Genomic DNA, 24,705 nt, shown 5'->3' on the forward strand with positions numbered 1-24,705 from the left:
TAATTGTGTTGTATTTTTCAATCTAGAAAAATACAAGAGAAAGCAAGAAATATTGTATTTTTGTGCATTGCTTTTTTCTCAGTTTTTCAGTCAGTTGGTGACCATCCGGAAGTGTAAATAAAATATGAATGAATGCGCACATTTCCTTACAAACACTTGTTTTACATTAATCACACCCTCGGTTCTCTCTTTCTCATTCTCTTGGGAGTTAAGTCTTCACGGTTTTCTCGAGAGGCTTTCTCGAAAAGATTGCTCGCAAAGAAAACGTGTTCCAGGAATGTGCATTTCTGTTTAATGATTTACGCGTTTTTATCTGCGAATCGTTTCTCAAAACAACAACAACAACAACAACAACAACAACAACCACAAAACACAATTGGATCACGATGCAAGCGTTCATAGATATTACATATGTGTCAAACGTGTGTTCCATTTGCCTCTACAAAAAAAATAAAATAAAATGAAAAAATTATGCCTTAACAAACTAGGTACAAGGCGGTGGCGTATGTTCGTTAAAAACTACAAACGGTTGCGTTGATCTGACAATCTCCTCACGCATTTCATTAATTCCCTTTATCAGAAACAGGTAAAGGCTCAATTTTCCAAAATTACCCTGCGGAGCTGTAGCACTTTCTCGGGACCACCTCTAGTAAAAGCTTTCACTGGTTAAGAACGCGGAAGACGTGGGAGTGGGGCAAGCTGCCGCTCACCCTATGGAGTGGCGCTAGACCGGTGAGCGACGTCGCCCTCCCAGCCAATGCCGCTCAGTGGTGCGGCGCTCAGGCAGGCCCAGCTCCGAGCCGTATAAAACAGCCGTGACAGCTCGCAGCTTCAGTCCGTGCGCTAAAGAACAGGCAGTAGGAACTCGAGGAAGGCAGCGGTTTTCCCCACCCCCTGTTTTAGTGCAGCGTACTGATCGACGGCTCCGAAGTGAAGAAACATGAAAGCAATAAGCCCCGTGAGGTCCTTCAGGAAAAACAGCGCCGGTTTGTCTGAGCACAGTCTCGGGATCTCCCGAAGCAAGACCCCGGTGGATGATCCCTTGAGTCTGCTGTACAACATGAACGACTGCTACTCCAAACTGAAGGAACTCGTCCCCAGCATCCCGCAGAACAAGAAGGTGAGCAAGATGGAAATCCTGCAGCATGTCATTGATTACATCCTGGACCTACAGATCGCCCTGGACTCTCATTCCGCTATAAGCAGCCTCCATCATCAGCGACCGGGGCAAGCCACATCCAGGACTCCCTTAACCACCCTCAACACGGACATCGGCATTCTCTCCTTACAGGTAAAACTGCAGAACCGCTCGCACACTTTCATTGTTTTTGTCGCAGGAAAAGCGACGGTAAAGCTACCACCTGTACCTTTTTAAACGCCTAATCCTGGTAACAGCGTAGTTCTTGTGCAGATCAGTACGACAGTAAGAAAAAAAAACCCATGAGAAGCAGCTTCGTTCTTGTACCGTGTAAATTAAATGTCCTCAGCAGCTGATGTACAGTGGCCTTTGTTAGGCTTGCTGGAAATGTATTCTGTAAAACCCATGTGCCGTTGTGTTTTGCGAGGGTGCTAAAATGTGTTGTTTGTTTGCAGTCGGCCGAGTTTCCAACAGAATTAATGACAGATGACAGCAAGACGCTCTTTCGCTAAACTGGTACGTGCTTTTCTGAATACATAATCCGTTTTTTTGTCTTCTTTCAAAAGAGGTTGTGAATTTTGCCTCGGGAGTAAGATCACTGTGTTAAGATCACTGTGTGTGTGTGTTCGGGGGTGGTGGTCTATTTTAAAGTCGTGTACTGTCACAAATCATATCATTTCCCTATAAATCAATAACGTGCAGTATTTGCTTGAGATTAACGGTATTTAAGATAACCCAAACTGAAGCAAAGGTGCTGTCTTAGCCTTATCTGTTATAAGTCAAAGATCTTTTGACATAGTTCCACTCATGCTGGGAATTATGGTAATACGGGCTGCTAGATGTCTGCCCATAATTGCTGCAAACAGTAAGCAGGCGCCAACAGTACTGCAATTAACTAGATCCCTTCCCAGATTTGTAGTGAGAACTTCTTAGGATGTGCAGCCCGACTGTACGACTGTGTGTACATCTGGACTCCAGGGTTTGCCCAGTATTTGAGTGTTTGGTTAAATGTTAAAACTGCGACTTCCTCTCTGGCGCCAGTCTGTCCGGATCTCTTGCCTTGTTTGCATTTTTCTAAACACGCCTCTCTTTCTCAATCTTTTGCAGGTGTTTGGTTTTGACACAAAAAAATAAATGGGACCCTGGAACAGATTTTTCTCCCTCCCCACACACGTCCTCCCCAGTTTGGATTCTTTTTATGAAATCGAGAAAGACTTTGTTTTTTGTTTTTTGTTTTTTTTAAAAAAAGGACGATGTATGTGATGTATCTCATCTCTTCGGACATTCATATTTATCGAAAGACTTTTTGTTTTTTGGTCCTTTCTTCAAACGGAAGGCTCGTTATAATATTCCCAACAGTGGGAGCCGGAAGAAATAAAGAAGACTATAATCGCCTATCACCCGTAACAAGTCTTTGCCTTTTTTTGCAAAGGTGGAGCGTGACTAGAAGACAGCTTGGGTTAGTTGCTTTATAAAGTTTAGTCTGTCTTGTCAGAAGTGTTACTTTTTTGGCACGTGAAGGACTGGACGTTGTAAAAAAAAAAACCGTGTGAGAGAAATCTATGATTGGAGTTTAACTTGTATAGTTGCAGAGATTGTACATTTCTGCAGACAATGTAATGCTGTACTTAATTATGCTGAAACTTTTTATAAAAGTAATATTGTAAATTGTACCTTTTATACAAAATAAATCAAATGCTTTATTTGAACGTCTCCCTGAACTTCTAGATGGGTGTATTTCTCAGGACTGGCCGTAGACGGGGGGTATATCGGAAAGGTGTGTGGTATAATCTGTGGTGATGCTATTATAGTGAAGAATTGCTCATTTGTAATACACGTTTAAAACGGCTGTAAAAATACCCCCCAGCGCCCACTCCCAAAATAAGTGGCGTATGTTTTTAACACAAATTTAAAAATATATCATGTGATGATATGGGAAATGTGTTTTTTTTCTGTGTAACGAGCTCTAGAAATATGACTTTCGTGGAGCGCAAGGTATCTTCCAAGGATTAACCCGATAGATACACTTGTCCTGGGTTCCTTCGCATTAATTACCCGCTGGCCCGATAAATCATTATTTTAAAAAAGTATGTAACTTGTAGCTCAAATCCCATTCCTCTTTAATGAGTTGTTTTTTTTTCATTCTGATTCGTACGGCTGCTCTTTCTTGGCCGGACGAAACGTCGTTGTGAGAAATGCTCATTCCAGTAAATCTCTTCAGTCAAGCAGGACCTCGTCAATGGGGACTTTTACTGTGAAGTGCGAGCCGACTTGGTCTCGCCGTGTGCAGCAACTTTCACCTGAGTTAAGCAGGTGTTTGGAAGGCGCTACGAAGACTGCCCTTCCCTGCCCTTGACACGCAGCCCGGATAAGTAATTTTGACTCGGAGAGCAGCTACTGGTTACTCATAAACACTGCACTGACCGACCGGCGAAGCGAAAACGGGTATTTAAGCCGAGAGGATGTGCTGAGCGCAGTGAACGAACGGTGAGCATCAACATAAAAGTAAAATCCGGGTAAACTGGTCTGGTCATCAGATGCGAGACAGATGGGGCTGAAAAAAATCCAGTTCAGAAGTTCGATTTTTCTGTTGCATAAAAAAAGTATACTTTCCTTTAAATCCGGGAGAAAGTAACATCATGCACAGCACACCGAATTAATATAAAATTGAATTTTAAAATGGGCTTCCATCTGTATATAGCTTCTGTCGGCACTGGTACTGATCATAGTATCCGTATAATACTCCTGTGCAACGTTCATATGTCTGAAGTCCCAATAAAATGGTAAAGAGCGCCCCCTTGCTGATAACACACAGATGCTCTACATGGGCATCGGGTCGGAACAATAATTGTCCAATTAGAAGGGAAACAGCTGGGTTGGGGGGGGGGGGAAGGAGCCCACATCTAGGGACTGTTATTTACAAATGAGGTGAGAGTGATCTAAACAAATCTCCGGGCCCACCTTCCTGTAACGTCCACGCCCATACCTGAGAATATTCTTTACGCTTCACACAGTACGTCGTAGGTAAAACGGTAAACTTGATTAAATCTAACGTAAAATAATAAGGACCTACTCTTGGTGCTTTAACCAGACTTTGGTGTAAAGGTGCAATAAAGTGGTTTTTGACTGGGGAAAAAAAAGGTGTTAATAATGTATTTTAAATAATATTTTCATATTATTTAAGGTTTATATTTTATTTTCTTCAAAGATGGCCAGAACTTTGAAATGATGTGCGAAGATTCACGTATATATTGGTCTTTCAGCGGCAGTGCTAACGAAGACAAAACTGAAAATGTGCTGCACACATTCCTTAACTGATACAGCTTTGTGCGAGTAGCACGCCCCCTATCGGTTTTTTTTATTGCGAAGAGTGTCGTGTGATTAATGGGTGACTTCAAGATAGAAAGTACCCGTGGGAAATGGAAACTGAGCTCGTCTCCAGGGTTTTAAATGAAGGTGCTGCGGGTGGCGTGCAGTAGGTATGGAGACATTTTACTGGAAAAAAACAAAAGGAAAGCGTGCAACAGCGCCGTACTGTGCTGAGCGGCACAGATAAATCACTGTATGGTCTTCTCATACCACAGCTGGTACCTAGGTCTTTCTCACCCACAGTGCCATTGCAAAATGTATTCATTTATGCTGCAAACCGCAAGTTCTTCTGCAGCTTTTGAAAATGTCATTACATCAACGCCTTTCTCTTTCTACTTGCATAGCGCTTGGATGTGTTGCTGACGTATATTTCTATGATTATCTGATCACATCGCCAGCGGGGGCATTTCGTCTGTAAAATTCAAACTCTCGGCATTTGGAGTTGTAGTTAACCGCCAGCAATGTCTATACTGTAAGACTAGAACATCGTTTCTCCAGCGACCGAGGACAGTAATTTACCACCAGAGCGAATTTAACGATTTGCGAGGCGTAATAGTGCATTATGCGAAATTATTCCGTATCATTGTTAGTTGTAAACGGCGACAAGTTCAGCATCATCTACGTGAAGCATGTTAATCGGCAGTACACTATAGGTGTCAAGCCTTAAAAGCGGTTTTGACTGATTAGCAGTACACGTCGTCTTTAAATAATACTACAGTAACCGGGGAGAAGTACATTTAGAGCATCGTCGTGGAAAAATCCAGAAGGGGGCCTCACTGATTACTTCAGCTGTAGCTATCAAAAAGATCTTGTCCCCCTACTCCCATTCTGTACTGTTGCCTCTGGCATGAAACCAGCCCTAAATTTCCGTTTCTGCGGGGAGATCGCCTCAGAAGTCAACTGCCTCGAATACGCCTTCGTCATCACCCTTTATGTTCTTGTGCTTCACTTGTAAAGTTGCAAATTACAGTACAATCTCGATCCCCGTTGAAGGCGACAGGTTAAAAGAAGGGCCGAAATGCAGATTTTAAAGAAATGAGATTGCAAATCCACTCCTAACTACTGACTGTTGCAAATTCAGGTTGACTGAAAAAACGCAAATCCTAAAAGCCAGAGGTGATTTGTTTTTGCTTTAAAACCCTCCCCAATTAGAGGTTAATATCCATCACCGTGTTATTATGCGGTTTCATCTTTACTGAAGTTGTACTTGAAGAGGCACGGAAACGTTAAGAAAAACGTCCATCGGTATTTCGTTTCATCTCTTGTATGTTTCTATATATAAATTATTCCATACTTTTTTTTACAAACTGGCTATTTCGGCAAAACAAGAACTGTTTAATACGGGATGAGGGAAATCCCGGAAGCAATATTTCTTTCAAAGACTTAAATCCTCAATTCTGTTGCGCATTTTTGTTTTAAAATTACTGTCAACATCAGCCAATGCTATATTGAAAGTTTTTTTTCCAAAGAGTCTATAAAGAACCTAATTTATTGAGCAGTGTGGTTAGATTCTAATAAACCTAAAAACACCATGGCCTTTATGTACGTTCTGCAATCGTAAAGGATACGAGTACTATTAACCTGAATCAATCGTCTATTCCGACTTGAATGAAATAACCCTTCGTGTAGCAGTCTGCAAGCGTGACCTCTGAATCGCATACAATGGAAGAACGTTTAGATAATGCAGGCTTGTTTTAAAATGGTTTTTTGACAGGACAGAACATATTGAACACACTATTGTGAGCTCCAGGGTCGTTCTGTACGAACCTTCAGCTGTGCCGTCGTTGTCGCACTCCTGACAAACTGTACTACACTTAAATCTCGCTGCCGTATGATACGGCGGTCACAATTAACTGTTGCTGCGGAAAATATCCATGATAGACATTCTTCCTCAAGATCTTTTAAACGCTTATCACTGGTGAACACTATCCTCAATTAAATCACAAAACAAACATGTACATGTATGTACAGTATGCATGTTCTCCAAAACCAAGGGTGAGAAGAGGCTTGCAGTTCTATTAAAAAAGCACAATTTGAACATGTTCAAAGAGTTTGTACCAGCATTTAAAAACAGAAATATATTTTGTGGAAACCCTGCTTCCATTCTTTAGCAGGTGAAAGACGGACATAGCAATTTGGAAAAGCAAGTTCATTCACCACAAACATGCTTCAAGGTGGACCCGTACAGGTGCTTGTGCCTCAGAAGTCTCTTTGTGATGAAAATGTATCTTCTTTTTGGAAAACGCAAACAAAGCAAGACAACAATCAAAGCGTTCTTCTGGATAACAAATCAATGAATGTGTCAACACGGGCCATATTTTATGCCTAATTTACACTTATTCACATAAAGGTTCACTAAAAAGCTCTGATCTTCAAATGATCACTGAAGTTCCTGAAGCATGTCTGCAGACATGATCGTCTATGTGATGTGGGTTAACCCCCCCCCCCAGCCAGAAAACAATGGGGAAAAAAATATTGACACATCAGACATTTATTTGCCATACATCTTCAGATATACTCCAGAAATACAGAAACAGAGCTCTAACCAGGCCACAGCACAATTTAAGTACAGAGTACATGCTACACAGTTTGTCACCTCTAGAACGATCAACACTTTCAAAACCATAATTTACTTTACTTACAAGTTCCAGCACCACTGATAGATTGGAATCTCAAAACAAAGAACACTGGCATTCTTACAACACAAGAAACGCGCTGTCCTACAGTCTACACAGCTAGGGGCTGGAACCTGAAGTTCTGCTGACATTAACAGTATCACAAGTCATCTTACGAACTGTTTTTTTTTTTTTTACCACCGCAGCACTACATCTATAACATCTGGCATTCAAATATGGCATGCAGTCATGGACGTGCTATGGTTTTTTGGAAGAAGTTTGTCTTTCGCAATTTTCATCATCATTCAAGGGCAGAGGCATTTTGTGAAAGTCACAAGGTCAGGCAAAAATCTGAATTGTAATGCAGCAGTTCATCTAACATGGAGTTAATCAATCAGCAGCCCTATTTAAAGTACCAGACATGAATAAGCACATCACCATGCAGGTTACACTAGACACAATGACAATTTCTAAATATTGGTTTACTCTCCAGTTCCACTGGCAATTTCAAATAACATTAGTCACTCCACAATTTTCTTTGCCACTTCACAAGCAGGGCAGAGAAATGAACAGATGTACGCAAGCACAATACGAATTACGTCACGTTTATAGGTCTAAAGAAGTGAAGTATTTTTCTGAGGACCAGACCATCAAGCTGTGTTCTCGTTTTACTGCGGCCAGGACTGGCTTGGTACAGTAATTTGCACTTGAAACTTGCCAGGTAGACTTCAATTTAACAGGCGTCGTGCACAGAATATGCTCTTGTTCTGATTAACCGAACGGGAGACTGTTTGGCCTGTAGCAAGGGCAGCGCATTGGAAGTGAAGTTGTCTTGAATATACGACCCGGGATGCATTAACACGTTTTACAGACACCACAGACAATACCAAACATCTGCATCCGTGAGCCCCCAGGGCCCCTAGGGTAACACCCTTCACAGGATGCTCTCCCGCTCCTCCCCAAAACTGACGGTGTCAGCCGAGGCGACGGTGTGCAGCTCTGGAGCGGCGCCATCCTTGGAGTGCCTGGCGTAGCCGGCGTTCAAGCCCCTCTTGAGGTGGATCCCTCTCAGGTTCTCGTTCTGCACCGCGGCGGGGTTGGTGCTGGAGCCGGGCGTGATGATCACCGAGGAGATGCTGTTCTCCAGGTGCCTGGAGTCGCGCCGCGTGGCCTCGGGCTCCTCCGTGGCCTGCCGGCGGTTGGCCGGTGCGTTGCTGTTGTTGTTGAGGGTGGTGTTGCTGGGGGTGCGGTTGAGGTTGTAGACTTTCGAGGAGGGCCAGCTCTCCTCTGGGCTGCTGGCAATCAGGCTGCATTCGGACGGGCTCTTCTTATCTTCGGAGCAGATGGACATGCGGGCAATGGCGGGGTCCTGCAGGCCACTCAGGCTGCGTGGTAAGCCCCTCTTCCTGGCCAGGGTGTCCTCATCCAGCTCAATCAGATTGGCCTTCTCCAGCTGGGACAGATCAGCCTCCTCATCATGCAGGGAGTGGTTGGGGGAGCTCTCATTGGACCTCACTCCGGAGTCAGAGGAGTCCTTCTTATCCAGCATGGCATCGGACAGATACTCCTTCCCCTTGGCCAAGGGCCTGCTCCCTTCCGGGCTGCTGTCAGTGGCCTTAGCATCCAGCTTCTTCTCTTTTCCGTCTTTGAGGAGCGGAGTGTTGTCCGATTCCTCTGTGCCCGACTCATCTTCGTCACTGGTCAGCTTCTGGTAGCGCAGGCTAGTGCCCTTGAGCTTCAGGTCGGCACCCTGGAAGAGGCTGACCCTCTCAGATGACAACTTCCTCCCCAGGAGCAGCTTGGAGGCGCCGTGGTCTGGCTTCTCGTCTTCCTCTGTGATGGGGTCCAGGGGGGAGGCGTCTGCTGTAGAGATAGTGGAGGAGGTATAGTCCACCATGTCAGAGGACTTGCCACAACCTCTTTTGGCAAAGGGCTTCCTGCCATCCTGCTCACCTTCCTTACCTTTGTCTTCTGGGACTGAGTGCAGGGTGTTGCTCTGCATGAACTGGCCAGGGTGAGGCTGCACTGGCTTCTCTCCAGTGCTGTTTCCTACTTCAAGCTGGGCCATCTGTGCTATATACTCCCTGTAGGCATCTCTGTATTCTGCCTGTTGCTTGTCTGTTAGTTTGCAGATGTCATTAGAAGATTCCTGGGAATTCAGGCTGGACATGCTTGGAGTCCTGTGTGTGGCCGCCTGAAGAGAAACAAGATCGGAAAAGAAACAATAATGAGCATGAATAACATAAGATTTTCTTAAAGTGTTTGCATAGCAAATTATTTCTCTTCCAAACCTGAGTCGTCACTTGTTAACTAACTTACCAACACGGGGGAGACAGCCGTGCAGAGTTTCGTCAGAAACATCCACTTAATCAAAGCCAGCAACAATTTCTCTCACCGCAAATCTAACAGGGCCTGCAGGGGCATAGCCTTAACTGGCTATCCAGTAGCTCTCACTGACAACATACCAAGTTTACAGGCACATCGTACCCTGGTCGGCTGAGGCCCAGCTACCCCCCAGCTGTGCCAGTGCTTGGTCAATCATTCACTGCCCCTTTGGGAAGCACAGTCACACTCGGCCAGTGACACATGCCAAGAACAGGACGCGCTTCTTAACCCAAAGCTTTGTGGGAGTGTGGGGGGGGGGGGGGGGGAAACTAACCAGCCATGTGGTTGAAGCTGATTCCTTCAAAGAAAGGCTGGATGAGATTCTGAGAGCAATAAGCTACTAACAGGCCAGGTGGTCTAAATGTCTGGTCTCTTCTCATTTGTAGCCTCTCTTATGTTTTTTTATGTTCTTAAGCTGAACTCTGATTGGTGATGCAGAACACGGGAGTTAACCTGCACTCTGAATGATTGCCCGTACTGACTGAGCTTACTCTAACTCATTAACACACCCTAGAAATGCTTTTTCTATGTCTTCTACTACAATTAATCGATTCATTGCAGATATATTTTCCTCTTTTAGCCTCTCTCATTATTCCATATTTGGGAGCATATCTTGATTTGTTGAAAAGGTGTTAGGAATAGGAATAAACAACACATACCGCTAACCTTTTATCATTCAGTCCAAATACAACAGAATTTATTTCACAATTCCCCGGTGGCTGCCTTATCATTGATGCGTCTTCAGTTGTCTAAATGGTGTCTATAATGTTCTGAATGAAGCTGTAAAACAACAGAACTAAACTCCATATAACCATGGCGTTCTTACAACGGCACTCTTGCAATAGAAGCCAGAGACCTGAATTAGTCCCCCAGTAGTGAACAGAAGAGGACGATGCCAGAGGCAAAACTAGTAGTCAGAGGCCCAAATTACAGGGCTAAAAACAGACGGAAGTCCAGCTATAGCATCATGAGTGAGAGATAGCCCTTTCCAGTGTCTCTCAGACTCTTACTGTACTGATTCCAGGTTCTGAGTGGTTCTCTATTTTCTAGCGAGATGGCATTGTATTTTTGTCGTAGCCCACAGCATTCACAAGCTTCTTTTTACAAAGATTACTGTCATGCAGAACCAAGGTCGAAGATCACACTGGAAGCACCTGCTCAGCCCAAATGAATGCCAACTTTTTTTTTCCCTGTAAGCCAATATTCAGATATTAAATCTTTAGACTCTTTGGTGCCTTCATGCAAGGTAAATAGAATTCAGAACACTTTGAAAAACCTTGTGTCCATTTGATTATTTTAGCCTTTGATTTTGATATATATTCTTAAACCACTAAAATATCAAAAATGTCTCGTGGTGGGGAAAAAAAAAGGAAAAATGCTCATGTTTCACCCAAGGCTTTGAAGAAGATTATCTTTCTCTCAGCTCAATAGAGTAAAGTTGGAGCTAGAAATAGTATTTACTTTATGTACTGTAGCATGCATACACTTTGCTCCTTTATCAATGCACCTCAAGTCACTGTCTCTTGGTGAACAGTGCTCTTCTTCAGTAAGAATGTGTTTGATAAAACATCAGATATTTAAAACAGGAGCTGTTATTTCTAATAGGTTTCTTTCTGTACCTAAGATAAATCTAAAACTTCCCACTCCTTAAAAGCATGTTCTCCTTCTATTGTCTTAATTCATTTTATCTTAAGAAACGATGGTGCTATTTTGCCAATAAGTTTATGAAGGTTCAGATCGGAGTACAACTGCACCAGTATCTGATCAGTAACTAATGCTATAAAGTCACTGTCGAGAGCCTCTCATCGAAAGAACAGAGTACAAGCAGAATTTTGCAACAAGCACAGAATAACACAAGGATCAAACCAGGAGCCTCATGGCCTCAAGCACTGAATTATCTTATATACCAATTCACACTGTGAATAATTGTAAGACCTGAGCATAAAGATCCTAGATATACAATATCGCTATTATCAGAATAGGAAATAAAAAACATCTAATTGATAAATGACTTAATAACCTATCAATTCTTTTAAAGTAGATGATAATAAAGTAAGTTACAAAACAGGGTGCTGCGAAACACAGGCCATCCCGACCAGCTGTGTGAATGACCCCAGGCAGCAGTACAAACCGTCCAGGAGGGGTGGCTCTGGCGGGTCGGCTCATCCAGCCCTATAGTGCTGAGCTCCTCAAAGCTGAAGTTCAGGTTGTACATGAGGGAGCCGTCGGGGTTGACCGCACTCTCGGAGCTCGGAGCCTGCCGCCTGGCCGGCTCGCCGTGCCCCACCACGCTGCTTCCTTGCTCGCTGACTGCCCGGGCATCTTCATGGATTATCTGGCTCTCCAGGTGGCGCAACTCCATTACCTGCGCAGGCGTGGGAAGAGGATGAAGGAACATCACAGGGGCTGAGGGTTGACCTTAAGGATGAATCGGCTTTAGTGCGATTCTCTGGATGTCTGTCAGGGCCTTTTTATACAGCCTATTTCACCCCCTGGAGTAATGTACCAAAACATGTCGCATGGGATATGTGGACAAATTTGTTCTCCTTCACATTTTACCATTCAAAAAACTGCCTAGAAAGAAGAGTCGCTACAGTCAGCACTACAGTTGTACAGTATTGTTAGTACTCATTTGGAAGTGCCATTTCAGTGCAAAATGTAGAACAAATGCTATTTAACTGACGGGATGCTATTTATTTGACTGCTGCAATTACATGTTGTGAGAAAAACACTATTGTGGCAAGCCTAAGACATCTTATACACAATGACAATTTAAAACATACACAGCAAGTTGAGTGTAAATGCCACACTGAAAATACCCAGCGGTTCAACTGTGGCACTTTCTTCACATCCAGAATCACATTCCACCTGCGCTTCCCCAGTCCCCAGCCTTCTCAGACAGCTGTCCCCCTAGTGTACATGGCCTTCCTCTCCAGCAGGCCCCGTAGCTGTCCACAGTAGTCATCCACGCCAGTGCTCTGCGTTGCGCCAGAAGCCACTGTATCAGCTGCAAATCCATACCCAGGTGCACACATGCCCGGCCTCTCGGGGTATTGCAAGATCACTCGGAAGAGGTTGCTGAACAACCTTCTGATTTCTTCTCCCCAAAAGTGCCCAGCCATTTACTTTGGAGTTACAGGAAAAGGATTGTGGGGCTGGAAGATCTCTCCAAGCAGACAGGAAGTTGAATCTACCTATACTAGACAAGATTACACTAACATTTCTATCTCAGTCCTGGAAGTACAGAGATTCCAGGATTCCTGATCGATACAGACATCAGAAGCCCAAATTATTTATAATTTAGGTTCACACATCCCCATAACTCAATGATCAATTGTTCTTTTCAAAATCTGTCATTTACAGATTTGAGCCTTTCACCCTTACCCTGGAATTAGTCTCCCAGATATCTGTGCATACCCCTTCTCCAATCCTGTACTCATTCTCAAGTTCTTCCTTTTGTCCTCCCTACCCACCCCTCTGCCTCATATCCCTGCTCAATCCTTCATCTGGTCACACCGCCAAAAGGCTGGGTTTTTTCTTTTCTTTCTGCCCCTCAGTGTGGAATTAACCTGCCCAAATACTTGGTGCCCTCCAGAAGTATACAGACGCCGGATCTATGGATAAACTATGCATAAATTTTGATTCAAATTTTATTACTATGTTAATAATCTGATCCTTACAATTCAACAGCAAACACAAAACATTATAGAATCTAATCCATCACATTTACTGATCAAATCTCATTGACTCACTGTCAGGAGACTGCTTTAATTGGGTACATAACAGCTACTGAACAACATCCGTAGGGGATCACTGGAGAATCATGAATGGGGCTCACCGGGACAAAAGGTTAGAGATCCCAGGGTCTGAGTATGTTTTTTGCAGAGATAGCTTTATACAATACTCACTCTATTCAAATGCCTACAACTGGATGCTGTTCTTGGACAATAATTTCCCCAACACACAGTCTTTTATTCATTTTGAACCAGATGGCTGGCTGCTTTTGGCTACACTAAGTGCATTTGTGTGCATATAAATGGAAATCTGCACAACAATGTTAATGTGTTCTTTATTTGAAACCTTAAGCAGAGCTGAATGTCACAGACAGATTGTAATGAAGAAAATCAGATACCTTTTAAAGACGTTACAGCTTCCACAAATATGATCCAAGGAGAGGAGCTTGTTTTTGTAATACAGAAGTATGGCAATATGCAGAAGTGAATTCAGCTTACCGTGCCTTTGAAAAGCTGCCAGTCTCCAAAGTTCATGCTCATTTCCTTCTTGAGTTCATCTAAATTACACTGAGAGAGCACCCGGCCATTCACATTTGCCTGTTGCAAGACACCAGAGTTTCAGGTAAAAATTTCTGAAGGACAGCAATTCAGTTTCTCTTTGAAGAACAGTCTTTAGATTTACACACATGGTTACCCTGTCTGAATTCATTTAAAAGAACTCCTTATTTTGAAAAAGCTTTGCAAATAAGAATTCACAAGACTGGGTTAGGCCGGTTTGCCTTTATGCATCTAGGTGTCTGAACCACAAGAACTCAATGCTTATTAGTGTGTTATTAACGTGGCCGTGCTATAACGAATTCAGGCCAGAGAGGAGAATCGTTTTTCTTCATTACACCTGGAAAACAAACTTTATTAGCATTCGGTACATGGTGCTTCTGGTAAAAGTTTAAAATTTCAATACATTTTTAAAATAACTGCATGAAATTACACGGGAGACACCAACTATATGTGGCACAGGAATCCACAAGTATCAGATGTGGAGAAGTAGTTCTTATACAGAAAACAGAGTTCTACAGAATGATATGTTTAAACTGGGGATATGTGGTCTTACCTTCTTGATAGTGGCAGTATACTGAGGCACCATGCTCTGGTCAATGCCTTCTATACATTTGATCCTCTCACAGACAGAGTCCGTGTTCATGGAACTAAGCAGAACCATGGGTGCTCCAGACACCACAGAGGCAGTGCCCTGTTTAACACACAATTAAAAATTAAGTCACTGAGCTGTTTCTCACAGCTAAAGTATCGGAAGATGAGCACTACTACTAGTCGTGAGGTAAAAATCAAATTCAAACATAACACAATGTTAGGTATGAAAAATAGTTAGTTCTCGCCATATTAAAATGCATGGGAGATCGACTTCTAATATGAGCTTTTTGGTATATAAAGTAAAAGTTAATCTCAGACATGTTAGATAATTACTAGTATTAGAACTGTTATAGCATCTGTTGTATTTTCAATGGCTCTCAGTCTACATATATGGTAATACAAAGACATGGAACTATATAAAATACACTTTGCACGATGTGATTTTTCTGAAAACTAAAAATCGTATATAACAATTCTAATGTATTAACATGTCTTATTTGCTTTCAAGTTACTAATTCTCTACAGCAGGCATTTGAAGAATAAATGCTTTTTGTGTCATACCAGGTGTGCTTGTGCCGATGTATTACATCTCCATAACAATTTGCTTATAGTATAATATATATTTCAACTATTTCGTAGCACACAATCCAGCACAACACTGCCCTTCATTGATGCTTAACCGCATTTAATCTTTATTCAAATGGCTGAAAGAGACTCATGTTCTCACCAGATTAAATACGCAAATGTATTCTGATGATAAGAACAGGTATGCGTGCCTCAAACAAAGCTCTTTGTTATCAACACTGCCCAAGTGAAAACCACTGACATTGTGATGAAAATTGTTTCTCACTAATAGCACAGTAACTGAAACATTTAGCTGTTCTTTCAAAGTAACTTTATATCACAGCAAAGACGGGAAATTCAGAGACAAAATAGATTTGAAAGTTATTTCCAAGATCCTCCACTCTGAAACGCTAATATTTTGAAAATGCAATATTAAAATACTACAACAGTGCATGTTTTTCCTATTGTTTCGATAAGGCATGTAAAAGACAGTAAATCCTGGGATCTCTGTTGCTAAATCACAGGATGGTAAGAACCATGAGTCCATCACACGTCTTTGCTTATAATATAAGTATAGCAACCCAATCTGGAAGAAATAAGAATACAGCCAAATGGAATTTGAACTTCAATACTTATGGTAATGGGTATTTAGATTACTTTTACTTCTCAAAATACATAAACAATTTTAATTGGTTCTGCTGAGCAATTAATTACTACAACTAAAATTTCCAAAAGGTCAGGACAGACAAAAATCCTGTGGGGCTGGAGTCTTTAAGACCAGGAGTAGTGAGTCACTTGGGTCACAAAATTTATTGTCAGTTCTGAAACAAGTCATAAAATCTGTAAACCAAAACACTTTGATTGATAGCAAGGAAAAGGAAGGAGCTGAAAGAATCTCATCAAAGGACAGTATACATCCCAGTGCATACAAAATATCACCCAAATAAACATCCCTTTAAAAAGTAAGAGGAATTTATATTTATATTTCTTCCCAAAAATCTTTTAACCGTGGAAGTAGCATGGCCTGACTTAATAATTTCATACTGTGTTTTGTGTTATCTGATCGGTATGATCTTTAAGGAAAATACCTTAAGACCGTATAAGAGCCATCAGTCTTCGAGATAAAACCACACATTATCAGATCTATCTGCACTACATTTAACAAGTGTTTAAAATATTTTTTGTTCCAAATTGAAATAGTCTAGATGGGGAAATAATACCCCCCATAAAAACACTTTTCATTCATTTATCTTAGAAGAAAATACAATACACTAAAATCCTAAACATTTAGGATCCTAACATCCTAAACAAAGCGCTGTGAGAAGCCACTTTTAAAGGTGCTATATAAAATAAAGTTTATTATTATTATTTCTTGGGAACATTTAATCTAAATTCTATCAATCCTGTTGTAAGACAGAAATATTTTTTTAAAAATCCAGGTCTTGGTAAATTTTACAGTGAAAAATAAAAAGTAAAACAGGATTATATTTCCTTGTATACTGATATTCAAAGAAAGCAACCCACTCTCCCTTTCTACTGAGTTATTAAAAGAACCCATAAGGAGCCTAGAAGCTGCTGTGACACGTGAAATGTTTATGGTGTAGTGCTGATGTTTTTCTCATCAAAAGCTGCTGTGTGGCAAAGAAGGACTGAGCGATTTTCACTCGCCTCGCAGCACGGATTTCCAGAAAATGAATTTGGCCTTTCTTGGAATTGAGAGCAACGAGAACTTCTTTCAGAGTGGAGGCTTCATAAGCGCACTGACGCTCAATTTGATTATGCATGCAGAGTGCTTGGCTGCAATTGCAAATCTCCACTATAGCGCATCAGTTAGCCACTTGATGGGCAATAAGCTATGGCAAATGATAGCGTAATGAAAGTGGATTAAAGAAAGGCAAAACTGTGTAGCCTGAGTTCACACACTGCTGCTCAGAATGGCGAAAACAGCACCCAGAAGAAAACCAAGCTCTGTGTAAAGCTGGCACACTCCAAACTTTTTTTTTTAAGAAGCACAGGATAATTACAAGCTTTCCTTAATATAAACTTAATTACCTAGGCCTGGAGCACTGCAAGTTAATTTGAAACACAAGAGAATGCTAGGGATGTAATCATTCATAAATAAGAACCATTCGGAGTTTTGTTTTTTCTTCAAGAAAACGATAAAGGTTTCAGAAGCAGCACAACAGGATTCAAAAGTTTTAGTTAATACGCTAGATTTAATGCACTCAAACTTTACCTTGTACCACTGAACAAGTTTTCTTCAGTTGGTTTAGTAACTCAGGCTTTTCAGCAAACATATGCTCTACCTAAAACATCTACCATGCTTATACATTAACTCAATGTCAGAAGCACATACGGTGCTTTTACCATACTTTATCAATGTAATGCACTGTGCAGATCGCGTGAAAAGCAAAATATATACCCACTAAAATAATTTAAAGAAAAAATACTTTCCAAATGTATTGAGTTATACAGAAAGTGAAGTTAGGAAGTGAGCATACCACAATAGTACAAATAGGCAGAATTTACAGAGATAAGCGCATGGAATATCCACACACCTTTCTTTTCATTGAACCAAATGAAGATTCCAACATTTTAAAAAATCCATTGATTTCGACTGTGAAAACCACCAACAGGTTAGAGACTCTTATTATCATCCATCCCACCACAGAACTCCATTAGAATCGGCGGTTCTCACACAGCACCGATCAGTGGCTCTTAATCCTAGCCCCTTTCTGGAGGACCCCTGTCTCTGCTGGTTTTCAGTCCAGCTGATTTTTAAACCATTAAACCTTTATTCACTTGTTCTGACTCTGATTAAAAAAAAAACGTCGCTTCAGTATACAAAAGTTCAAGCAGCCGCTCCTTAACTTGTTATGGGGGTGTGCTTCCTCATTCCTGAGGGACAGGACATCCACAAATAATAATAATAATAATAATAACAATAATAATAATAATAATAAATTTAAGATCAGAAACTGGTGGAAAAAGCGATTTTTGTGCTACACTTCAATCAATCAAACGGCAACTAGGAACACGAATGGGACAAAAAAACGGAAGACAGAGGTCCCATGCACCAGGGCTGGGAACCAGAGGCGCAGATGGGAAAAGGAATGGCTAGGACCTCTACACTGAGTGGTCCACTTCTTCTTACTTTACATAAGATAAGATCACTTTTTTGGCCCTATACAATTTCTTGCATTAGGAATTTGTCTTTTCACATACAAATTTTCTTGCTCTGCATGAGACACACAGACAGGGAGAGAGAAGCCTGGGGTCAGAGAGCAGGATCAGCCATTTATACAGCGCCCCTGGAGCAGTTGGGGTTAAGGGCCTTGCTCAGGGGCCCAACGGAGGAGGATTCCTCTGCCGGCCGCGGGATACGAACCCGCAACCTTCCAGCCACAGCCACAGAGCCACCGCTGCGTCATAAAGGAATACTGCAGAACATGCTAAAAGAACACTGAACTATCAAGAGAAAAAAATTAACTAATTTGCTGGCTAGTTTACAATATAATGCTAGAAGTGATTATTCGGTATAATATTCACTTACATAGGGACTTTCATTAAGCTCTGGTCTCCAATGGAAAACACCTGTATTATTGAATGCCTTCCAAACACTGCCAATTGAGAAAAGGCTACTGCTAGCGTATGTAACCTCAGGCATGGCAATTAAACACAGCTGATAATAAGTATCTGTCATCAAAATGGGTATTTGAATCTGGCTGCATGTCCTCACACACAAAGGCTATCAAAGGTATTCACCCCCCTTGGAATTTTTTACATTTTATGATGTTACAATATAGGATCACAATGTATGTATTTGAGATTTCTTTGCCAGTGAACAACACAAAACACTCTAGAATGTGAAAATTGAGAACACCATTCTATAGCTCATCCTAAATGAATTATATTTATAAACTATAGAAAATATTTGATTGTAAATGAAGTCATCCCCTTTCGGTCAATATCCGGTAGAGGCACGTTTGGCGGAAATTACAGCCCTGAGTCTCCTTGGATATGTTTCTACAAGCTTAGCACATCTGGACACTGCACTTTTTGCCCATTCTTCTTTGTAAAATTGCTCAAACTCCATCAGGTTGGATGGGAAAAGTTGGTAAACAGCAATTTTCAACTGCCGTCACAGATTCTTGATGGGACTGAGGTCCATATGATTCCATATTGAAAGACAACAAAAAGGAAAAAGTCCAAGGGGTGTGAATAATTTTGATAACCCCTGTATGTATATTTTTATGTGCATGAAAGGAATTTAAGGAGATAATAAGTGATAGGATGAGAGCTAACTGTAAATCATGCAGTTTGCACGTGTTAATCCCTACGCGTGTGACACAGTCATGCGTCCTGCGTTCTAATCCATCTCACATGAAGCGTGTCAAAAGCGTCAGTCGTTGTAACACGTTAGTAAGCTTTAGTGTTTGCTAGGGAAGCAAGATGAGGTGGCAAATTTGCGCTAGCCAAGCCCAAAGGATTCAGTACCTGTTTCGGTTTGAAAGACTGCAATTTAAACTGCTTGGGAAGAAAGGGAGAGACAGAAGGGAAGAAATAGGTGACATGCATTTGTTTTCAACAGGAGAAACACAAACAGAACCCAGATTTTGATTAGGTAAAAAGTTTCTTGCATTCTAGTATTTCAGGGATTACAACTGTGTAACAGATGAAGAACAATGATTTCCATATACTTTACTTACATGATTTCCATGGCTTTATCTTTGTCGTGTGGGGGCAGGGAACGGAAATTGGACTACTGAGCCGCTGAACCTACTATTGCTCATTTCACATAATGGCTGAGTTCCCCGCACAAGCCAGCACACAGAAAACGATACCAAGAACACTGCCACACTAAAAGCTAAACTGTTACACTTCTAAATTTCCAGCACATTATTTCGGGAAACCCTATAGTCAAGCGAAAAGCAGAGAGCGGGTTTACATCTGGATTATCTGTCCTAAAACTCAATTCTAGAGCAGAGCAACACTTGAGGCAAAGACAAAAATAAATCGCTGAAACATACAGCTGTTTTCTCTGCACATCTACAGATGGGTGTTAGGATATGTGCTAGAAGGTACTGGTGCAGAGGCACTCCAGTAAACATTAACACCTATCTCATAAAACAGTGAAGCATCTGTACAAAGCAGAAACTCTGCTGGCTAAAAAAAATACAAATAAAAGAGCCTTGATGCTTTATATACACAAAAAAGAGAAGTTCCATTCTTGGAAGAACTTAAAAGTGTAGCACCAAAAAACAAAAGCCAAACTGATAAGAATATATTTATACAGTAAGAGAAAAAAAATGTATACTGAAGTAATGAACACACTCACAAGGAAGTGTTCCTCTAACAGTTAAGCCCTAGTTCATTCTGAAAACAGTAAAAGCAGAACCGATAATAATCCCTCTGAAAGAGAGATCAATGCCCTGCATCACAACACAATTACGTTTTAAACTATAGAAAGCAGACATTACACATCTTCCTTTTAGCAACCTAATAGCAAGTGTTTAAAGACAAAGTCTGCTTTTTTAATTATTTCCAGCAGAATGCCATATATAATTAAAGCACAGTGACTTCAGTTCTCAGTAATGCAGGTCTTCTGAGCACTGCTGCTTAGCTAAAGACTTCGGATGACTATGGTCGCATTTCACTTCTCACAAATCAGGAGTGCAGAGCATTAGTCAGTCATGGTCTGCACAGAGCAGTAAATACTAGAACTCTTAGCTATAAAACGTGACTCTGTCCCAGGAAATTGCCAGCTTCATTTCAGAGTTGGGGAAAAATAGTTTAACAATCACTTAAATAAGCAGAGTGAATTCTAAACCACAGGCTCTGTAGTCATGGCTCATCCAGAATGGGAGGTTTTAAAGAGCACAGAAGAGCAATCTGGGAAGTTTCAGATTTGGCTTTTGAGAATACTACCACAAAACCTAGTACGGAATCTAAGTCAAACCATTATTTTACAACTGTCCTTTACTACATACATTAAGATATTTCATCATAATGTAGTTTACAATAGCCAAAATCCTTTGTCCTTTAACAATTTTTAGAATTTAAGAGTGAGGTTAAAAGCAACAGAGCTTCTAATCATAATTCTGAGGTCATTTAAAAAAAACATAAATTGAAAAGAAGTGTATTTTACAACTGAACTTTGAAATTCAGATAGTTCAGAATGTTATTTCTATACGCATCACAAGACAACCGACAAGCAAAACCAATCTGTAAGGCATTCGCAAGCACGATCATGGCCTTAGCAATGTATATCTAAGCAGGTATCTTTGTTAATGATGTAAGAGCTAAACGGGGGAAAAAAAAAGTGAAAATACGAGGTTAAAATAGAGCAGCTGGAAAAAAAAGATGTGAGATTTCGGAAACACTGCGCTTTGAGTAGGTTCTTGAATAAAGCCACACTGAGACTTTTTCCACACCACATACGACTTGATGACTTCTGACAACGTCTCTCCATGCACAAAAGACAGACACTGACATGCCTGTAGCATTGTTACACTCGGCTCTTCCACTATGACTGAAACGCATGTTAGTTTATTTCTAATGTCCTGAATCAAAAACACTGATGGCAACGCCGTATGCAGACGGACAGCCACAGCCATTAGTTGAGCCCTCATCTAGGTCAGTGTGTATCCAGAGTCAACCGATGACATCGTGTTAGTGACGCTCAGTGATGGACGGGGTTAATCTGTGCCCTCAATCTGAAGCAGCGATGAGATGCTATTGCTCCACACCACGCAGTCTCTACTGTGTTACCATTGAAGGGACAGTGGGGGAGGGAAGCCCTTCATCGGCATCCTCCTTGATAACATCCTGACAAAAACAGAAGGGGAGGCTCTTGGGTACAGTGACGAGCCAGACACCACGACGAATGAAAAGACCCGCCAACAAAAAGCACGGATGAGAGGGAAAGAAAACAACTGAAAAACAGCAAGTTTTTTAAAGCGTACATAATTAGCAAGGGTAATTTTTTACAGGGTTTATTTCTTCACATATCAACAATAGCCACGGAAGGCAACGCTCGCAGAGCACTGACTCCTCGTTTCTTGTTGTGGTGCGTTTTTATCATAAGAATGTTTAAATGTCCGACGGCTACCTGCTTTTTTATTCCAATTTTAAAACAATTTTCATGTTAAAAACAGCTAGGAATCCCTGTTAGGCTTCTATGAATTAAAAAAAAAAGGTCACAGTTTATTTTATTAATGCCCTAAAGGATGAAAAGCTATGATTATTAAGGTGTTTTCCTGTTTACATAACTCAGATCGCTTCTATATTCACCAGCATTGTGAAGTAGAAATTATGTAGTTTCACAGCTCTGCAAAAATTCAGTGCACTGGGTTTGCTTTCACTATGCCTGATCGACTGGTGCCCCATCCAGGGCGTGATCCCACCTCGCACCCTGTACTTCCCGGACAGGTTCTGGGCTGCCATGACCCTCACCAGGAATTAGCATAAGGAAGTACAGCCACGCTTCACTGAACAACCTCACCCGAGTTTGTCCGATGAAGCAGATGGGATGCCACCGATTATGTCATTTTTCAGCTGCACTTTGTGTCCAGACGCCGAAAGTAAGAAGGTTCTGGAGCAGATCCTGGCGCGCACACACTCGGGCGTCCACCTACAGTACGTCCCGACGGCACTCGTGTTCAAATCAGCTCCCAGCTTGAGTTCGTTTTTTAGAGGATATCATTACTTGTAAGTACCAGGAGGACAGGCTTCACTGACCACTCTGGTTATGAAAAATGAAGGGCAGGTTTTACAAATGATACCAATCAATTGTAGGATTATGAAAGCCATTTATCCAATGTCACGAAGAGATATCAAAACCTAGAAGGTCTGTACGCCGAGATCTCCTCTGGGGCCTTCTGCATTCAGCGAAGTGAGTGTGAACATGATGCAGGCAGCACTATTCTCAGTTTTGCTAGGCAACCTCTAATCAGGCTGGCAGAGTGAGACTCATTTACCCAGTTTTAAGACTACTGAACTCTCACTTCATGGTGCAGATAAACGCAGAAGCCAGTAAGACCACATGAGGAAACAACCGTTTTCCCAACAATTTTCGTAACTGCATCTGTTTGCACTTTCAATCAAAATGTTGTTCAAAGCTACATTATCTATAATAATAATATTATAGATTATATATCTATAATACAAGAAGTAAAACACACCTGATTTAAATAAAATTTAAGCTAAAGCACTGAGTTCTAAAGATTTGGTTTTTAATGTCCTACATTATCCTAAGAATTTATAGTAATTATTGGTAAATATCTTCTAGATGTGATGCATTCAGAATTCCAAATACTTACTAGTCCATTGTTTTGATCCCTGGGAAAGCCCGTTTTAACTGATGGACGTGACAAGGGATGATGGGAACTGCCGACGTATTGTCTTGGCAGATAACAAACATGATGGGGAAAATAAGGCTATGGAAAGGAAATGCGGAAAAAAAAGAAAAATTTAGGAACTCAAAAATATACAATGGGGTTATAACACAAACAGGTGTGTGACAGCAAGCGTAACACAAACACACATTTAATTCAAGGCTTGTCGTTTCTAAACACAAGGGAAAAAAATTGTGAGGGGAACATTCTGCAGGTTGACAAATATGATCTATCAGGGAAGCAAAATCAGATGATTACCATCTCATTTTAAACATTTGACACAGCTGCTTGGAAACAGGAGGGGAACTAGACTCTCATCTTCAAAATGGGTAGATTCTGGGTTTCTCTTTCCTCACAGAAAGAGGCGCAATCATTCTGTATGCAACGGCGTTCCCGGTCATCTAAAGTAAAATACAGTTCTACTCGCACCAGATTGCACAAACCAAGTTCCAAATTTGTGAAAATAAAAACATTCCCATCTTGAAAACTACCCTTTGAGCATTCCCGGTACTGAGGAAATGTACTAACTAGATCTCTTTTTACATCCTGTTTCCACTGGCTTATTTCAGCTCCGCTTGAGCTGGCCAGTCTGGTCCAGGCCTTAGCCTGCGTCCCAAGGTCTACTTTCTGCTAGGTACAGCTCAGGAAGCTGCAGGAAGTGTTAGCTAGAAGTCATGTGATTGGGGAAATACAAATCTAAACTTACGCTGACAGATGGAGCCGAACAAACATTTGGCGCTATTTTTATTCTCATTGTTTCTAAATTTGTGAGTAACCTTATGTTCCTCTCACAGAACGAAAAGCCGTTAATGGCAGAAGATGAATTTGACTGCAGAATGTCACAAGGCATGTTTGGTAAAGCATTTCTGGTGCGAGTGCAAGTGGTTTGTTGTTTATAGTAGAATTATTCAGATTAAAATAAGAAAACCTGGGGGAAAATGAGCTCCCACACTTTCCTGGATTCAGCGCTGGCTTAATATAACATTTTTCCAACCAGCACAGTTGGGTCTGGCTGGATACAAGATACAATACTGTGCTGTGCTAGATGTACCTAAGGAAGACCTAAACCACAGTGGTAATGGATTTTAGTTACACCAGACCAGCTATTTCAGCAACAGCTGTGTAATGCCACTGGAAATGTGGTATTTGAGTACCATGCTCTGCTTCAGTTACCTTTTACCTAAAAAAAAAAGCTGTGGGTGAAGTTAAAAAAAGGTTACAAATTTAAAGGATCATGATCTCCTCAGTCCTGAAAGAAAGATTACAAAGGGATGTGATTGAAACATTTAAAATCCTCGAATGTTACTGAAAAAGTCAACAAGTCCTCCTTGAAGCTCAACGATGACACAAAAGCA

At 41.3% G+C, this 24,705-nt stretch overlaps 2 protein-coding genes across 12 annotated transcripts in view; one reads left to right on the forward strand and one right to left on the reverse strand.

Moving 5' to 3' along the window:
- The first annotated feature begins 832 nt into the window (after positions 1 to 832).
- Positions 833 to 2,851, forward strand: id2b (inhibitor of DNA binding 2b). Its single transcript, XM_088907103.1, has 3 exons — positions 833 to 1,291; positions 1,594 to 1,654; positions 2,246 to 2,851. The coding sequence occupies exons 1-2, from the start codon at positions 941 to 943 to the stop codon at positions 1,648 to 1,650; spliced, it is 408 nt and encodes a 135-aa protein (XP_088763229.1). The 5' UTR covers positions 833 to 940; the 3' UTR covers positions 1,651 to 1,654; positions 2,246 to 2,851.
- Positions 2,852 to 6,982: 4,131 nt separating this feature from the next.
- The window catches only part of kidins220b (kinase D-interacting substrate 220b), a 69,681-nt gene continuing 51,958 nt past the window's right edge, over positions 6,983 to 24,705 (reverse strand). For 2 of the 11 annotated variants that reach the window (XM_088907182.1, XM_088907188.1), the window contains exons 25-29: positions 14,353 to 14,490; positions 13,740 to 13,838; positions 11,639 to 11,872; positions 9,085 to 9,316; positions 6,983 to 8,985 (exon numbers count right to left, since the gene is read on the reverse strand). In XM_088907182.1, the coding sequence (XP_088763308.1) occupies positions 8,057 to 8,985; positions 9,085 to 9,316; positions 11,639 to 11,872; positions 13,740 to 13,838; positions 14,353 to 14,490 (1,632 nt within the window). In that variant the 3' untranslated portion in view covers positions 6,983 to 8,056. Of the gene's footprint in view, positions 9,317 to 11,638; positions 11,873 to 13,739; positions 13,839 to 14,352; positions 14,491 to 19,451; positions 19,485 to 21,725; positions 21,783 to 23,275; positions 23,393 to 24,705 lie in introns of all 11 variants that reach the window. The other 9 variants (XM_088907166.1, XM_088907158.1, XM_088907150.1 and 6 more) reach the window with 9 other exon arrangements.

This window comes from Atractosteus spatula, chromosome 2 (assembly GCF_055471065.1).
Source record: "Atractosteus spatula isolate fAtrSpa1 chromosome 2, fAtrSpa1.hap1, whole genome shotgun sequence".
Classification (NCBI taxonomy): Eukaryota; Metazoa; Chordata; class Actinopteri; order Semionotiformes; family Lepisosteidae; genus Atractosteus; species Atractosteus spatula.

What these genes read in the sequence shown, in the direction of transcription:
- id2b (XM_088907103.1), top strand. Translation starts at nt 941, where the DNA reads ATGAAAGCAATAAGCCCCGTGAGGTCCTTCAGGAAAAACAGCGCCGGT. An exon ending in TCGGCATTCTCTCCTTACAG is followed by an intron (nt 1,292 to 1,593) that starts GTAAAACTGCAG and finishes GTTTGTTTGCAG; the next exon opens with TCGGCCGAGTTTCCAACAGA.